The sequence below is a fragment of the Hyperoodon ampullatus genome, assembly GCF_949752795.1.
Source record: "Hyperoodon ampullatus genome assembly, chromosome: 18".
Taxonomy (NCBI): Eukaryota; Metazoa; Chordata; class Mammalia; order Artiodactyla; family Ziphiidae; genus Hyperoodon; species Hyperoodon ampullatus.
This window is the reverse complement of record NC_136931.1, coordinates 6947516-6952121: the sequence shown is the minus strand read 5'-3', so window position 1 is coordinate 6952121 and position 4606 is coordinate 6947516. Positions and strand designations below refer to the sequence as shown.

The following is a 4606-nucleotide window of genomic DNA, read 5'->3' as shown; positions in this document are numbered from 1 at the left end:
TTACCAATCCTGAATTTCATTTAGACACCTTGTGTAAAACAAAAACAAAACAAGAAACACACACCCCTCCCCATGCTCAGGATACCTGGTTTAAGAAAACTGAGAAACGTCTATCATTCTTTTGAAGGACTTCATTAAAAACATGTTTTGAAAGTCTGTGAGACCTCTCAATAACGGATCAATGTTTTCCTATACTTACCTGGTTTCTCAGTCACCTTTGCGTATGGACACACCATGCCATTACTGGACTGTAAGTCTGTAAAGAGCAGAGAAACCTGCCCTTTAGCACCTGGAGTGTTAACATATGCTGTAGGTACTCAGACAACTTAACTTCAGACTAAAAAGCAAAAGCAGCTCATGATATAAAAGACTCTACAGATATTTTACTGAAAACAATCACTACCACCACCTCATATTCACATTGCAATTTATATATTAGAAGTACTTTTGCTGCGTCTTATTTTACGCTCAAAACAAACCCTGTGTAGAAAGGGCAAATACAGTCATTCCTATTTCCCAAAGGAGGCAACTGAAGCCCTACAGAGGCTTCAGCTACTTGGTTAAGGCCACACAAGATATTCATGGTTGCAGGTCTTCTGGTATCAAGTTGAGCACTTTTCCCAAAACAGCCAGGTGGCAGGCGCCAGGGCCTATTTCTCCAGCATCCTCCTCCTGCAGATACTCTCAGGACAACTCTAACATGACTTTCCACAGTCATCTGTCCTTCTTAAGATGTGTGAATACTGTCCTTTCTATACCTGGAATCATGGAATGGGTAAAGACTCTGGGTCTTCTTTCCACTTTGGTTCCCATGCAACAGTGCAACTTGAACATGTGCCACAGCAGTCGCCGGGGTGGCCAGACAATGCCACCATTGTTCAGAACATTCCTCACTGCAAGTGGCCTTCAGAGAACCGAAATTCTTCCCAGTAAGAAAACCAGTCTATTACTTGAGAGTTATGCTTTATTTTTTAATTGCAAATGGCATCATTAGCTTGAACATCCTCATGAATCATCAGCTTTTTAGCTGTTGCCTAGACTTCGATCTCTCCTCAGAGACCACAACTTTACAAACACTGAATATATTTAAACACGCTCGTTACAGACTCTGAGGACACACCACAAAGGTATTCCAGAAAGGTCAGTCGCAACAGCACCCTCTAAACAGAATACCCTGAGGAAGAAAACCCTCATAAAGAATGCATAATAACAATATTGACAAAAATAATGGCTTAGGGCTTCCCTGGTGGTGCAGTGGTTGAGCGTCCGCCTGCCGATGCAGGGGACGCAGGTTCGTGCCCCGGTCCAGGAGAATCCCATGTGCCGCGGAGCGGCTGGGCCCGCGAGCCGTGGCCGCTGAGCCTGCACGTCCGGGAGCCTGTGCTCCGCAGTGGGAGAGGCCACAGCGGTGAGAGGCCCGTGTACCGCAAAAAGAAAAAAAAAAAAATGGCTTAAGTGTGTTGAGTGGCACTTTATATGCCTTGTCTAATTTAACCCTCAAAAGAATCCTGCGAGGCAAGAGAAAGGTCTATTTGTGTCAACATCAACATTACCATGTGGTCACAAAGGCATAACACCCTTATATCACAAAGGGCAAAAGCTAATTTCCAAAACGCACGCCGTGAACAGCAAATACCTCCTCTGCGACGACCACCATCTCCTCAGAGCCTTGGGCTGTAGGGACGTAGCCCAGTTGGTGTTTTTCACACATTTTCAAGCCTCTTAGCATTCTGCCGTTCCCGTATCAGTGCGTGTTTTAGCCCGCGTGAAGCAGACACCGAGTGTATGGAATGGAAGTAAGTACATTTTTGGCTTCTGAGAAATTCAAGCAAGACATTTCCCATCTAAGCAAGTTTAGCTCTATGGCTCCAGAATGACTTCTACTGTACTGATCCAAAGAAGGAGGACCCAAAGAACCAAATCTCAAACTTATCTTTTTTTTTTAACATCTTTATTGGAGTATAATTGCTTTACTATAGTGTGTTAGTTTCTGCTTTATAACAAAGTGAATCAGTTATACATATACATATATCCCCATATCTCTTCCCTCTTTTGCTTCTATTTCTCCCTTCATGATTTGTGCAAGGAGGTGGGAAATGAAACTTAATCCAAGAATCTATTCTTAAGCAGGGATTTGGAGTCTGACACCAGGTATCTATCTATCTGTCTGTCTGTCCATCTATTTTTCAAACCTGTGTTTCTTTTTCTTTTTCTACATTTATTTATTTTTGGCTGCGTTGGGTCTTCATTGCTGCATGTGGGCTTTCTCTAGTTGCAGCGAGCGGGGGCTGATTTTTGTTGCGGTGTGCGGGCTTCTCACTGTGGTGGCTTCTCTTGTTGCGGAGCACGGGCTCTAGGCACACGGGCTTCAGTAGTTGTGGTACGCGGGCTCAGCAGTTGTGGCTCGAGGGCTCTAGAGTGCAGGCTCAGTAGTTGTGGTGCACGGGCTTAGTTGCTCCACGGCATGTGGGATCTTCCTGGACCAGGGCTTCAACCCACGTCCCCTGCATTGGCAGGTGGATTCTTTACCACTACACCACCAAGCCCCAAACCTGTGTTTCTTGAAAACCATCTCAGCAAGTGTGATCAGCTCCTTATTTCTAGCTCCTCCTTCACACTGACAGAATCACAGAAGGTGGCAGCCATGCAAGAACCGCTATAACCAAGAGTAGGACCAATAGCCCATCCCAAACAAGACACTCAGAGTCACGACTTCCAGGGCTTCTGCCATGACCATGGGCTTTAAACCATTCTACTACTTCCTGGAGGTCAAATGGCTGAGCCTCATAACCTAGCTCCTTCTTGGCTTTCTCTAGGCTAAAATAGTGTGTGACGCCGGTTTTGTAAACTTCGGTGCGGGTGAGGAAGGGCTGGAAGTTGTACAGTCGACCCAGAATGAAGTGGGCCGTCTCGGTTAGGAAAGCAAAGTAGTAGATGAGAGTCAAGGGCAGGCGGATGGATGGGAACTTGTAGCCCAGGCCCTCAACCAAAGGCCGGAAGAACTCAAAGTTGTTCACAGGTCTGCCATCTGAGATGAAGTAGGGCTGCCCAGAGGCAATGTGGCCCTTGTCAGCTTTCAGGGCCACTGAAGCCAGAATGTGAGCCTGCACCAAGTTATCCACATGGACAAATTCAACCAGACTCTTGGGGTCTCCGTACACAAACTTGAACAGGCCCTTCTCAATGTAGCTTACTATCCTGGGGAGGTGCCTTTGTTCTCCAGGCCCATAGATGCCAGCCGGCCTCAGAGCACAGGTTCTCAAGACCCCATCACTCCTCTCCAGGGCTGTACCATTGGCCTCCAGCACCTTCTTCTCTGCAACAGATTTGGTCCGAGAGTAGTGATCAGGATGGAGGTGAAGAGGTAGGTAAGGCAGAGATTCATCTCCATTTCTGATAACTTGCCCTCCGAAGATGACATTGAAAGTGCTAGTGTAAACTAACCTTGGCACCCCTCGCCTCCTGCAAGCCTGGAGGATGTTGTCTGTGCCCCCCACGTTCACTTCTTCAATCAGGTTTCGATTCAGTTGCTCGCGCCCTGACATACCATAAGAGGCAATATGGAACACACAAGCGACATCCACATCCTGGAAGGCTTTCTCTATGTCAGAGAGGTGGCGGATGTCTCCGTGTATAAACTTGATTCCGTCTGGAATGGTTTGAGCAGGGCTGCTGATGTCAAACAGAATCACACGGACTCCCTTCTGGTTCAGAGCACAGCCTAGGCTGAAACAAGCAAGAGTAAAAGTTAGATCAAAGCACTATTAAGCTGTGCCGAGGAAAAGTGTGTAAAATAATTTTCCCAGTCTTCTTGGCTTATCCTGAGCTCCTCACTTTACATGTTCACTGGTACAAGTCTTACTTATGCAAATATTCAAAAATGAGAATCTTCACATTCACTTAAATTAAAATGAGAGAGGCTTTATCTTCACAGACGGTGATGTCTACATTCCCCCACCCCCCATTCTAGGACCCACCATCTATTCTTCAGAATATTTATGAATGATAAGGTAATTGTGAAAAAACAGCGATTATGTTAAATTGTTTTCAGTGGTGTGCATATCTCCCCTCCCAAATTCAATGGCTTTATAAAGAATTTTTCTTAAAGCAGAATGTACCTGTAGTTCTCCATTTCAGTATCTGAGCCGTGGGCAACACGGTTCATTCCTGGTTTAACACTGTACAAACAAGTAAAAGTCTACACTGCATTAGTGTGAGCTGAAAGCTATACTTTTCCCAGCAACTACAAATAAAATAATTCCATGGACATATTTTGCAGATGCACTGACCGGAAGCCAAAATAGCCAGCTCCTCCCGTAACGAGGACTGTTTCCTTCAGAGATTTTTGGGAATCCATATATGGCAGTCAAAGATAACTGGACCTATAAGAAAGTAGTATGCATCACTGTTACTGATCCAGATGCAAATGTGATTGTCCCTCATTTGGGGTTAACAAAAACAAAAAGGCAATACGCTCTAGCAGAAAGAAAAGCTAAGACCTGGGTTCCCGTCATGGCTTTGTGACATTAACCAACTCCTCCCCACACCCCTCCTTTCACTTCTTGGGCTTCACATTTCTTCCTATGAATCATGGGAACAGTAATAC

At 45.4% G+C, this 4606-nt stretch overlaps 1 protein-coding gene across 1 annotated transcript; it reads right to left on the bottom strand.

Moving 5' to 3' along the window:
* Nucleotides 1-1955: 1955 nt before the first annotated feature.
* On the bottom strand, nt 1956-4357 carry SDR42E1 (short chain dehydrogenase/reductase family 42E, member 1; the record flags this gene model as incomplete). Its single annotated transcript, XM_079723705.1, has 2 exons — nt 1956-3726; nt 4290-4357. 2 exons carry the CDS (start codon nt 4355-4357, stop codon nt 2613-2615), a joined length of 1182 nt encoding a protein of 393 aa, XP_079579831.1. The 3' UTR covers nt 1956-2612.
* Between the last annotated feature and the right edge of the window lie 249 nt (nt 4358-4606).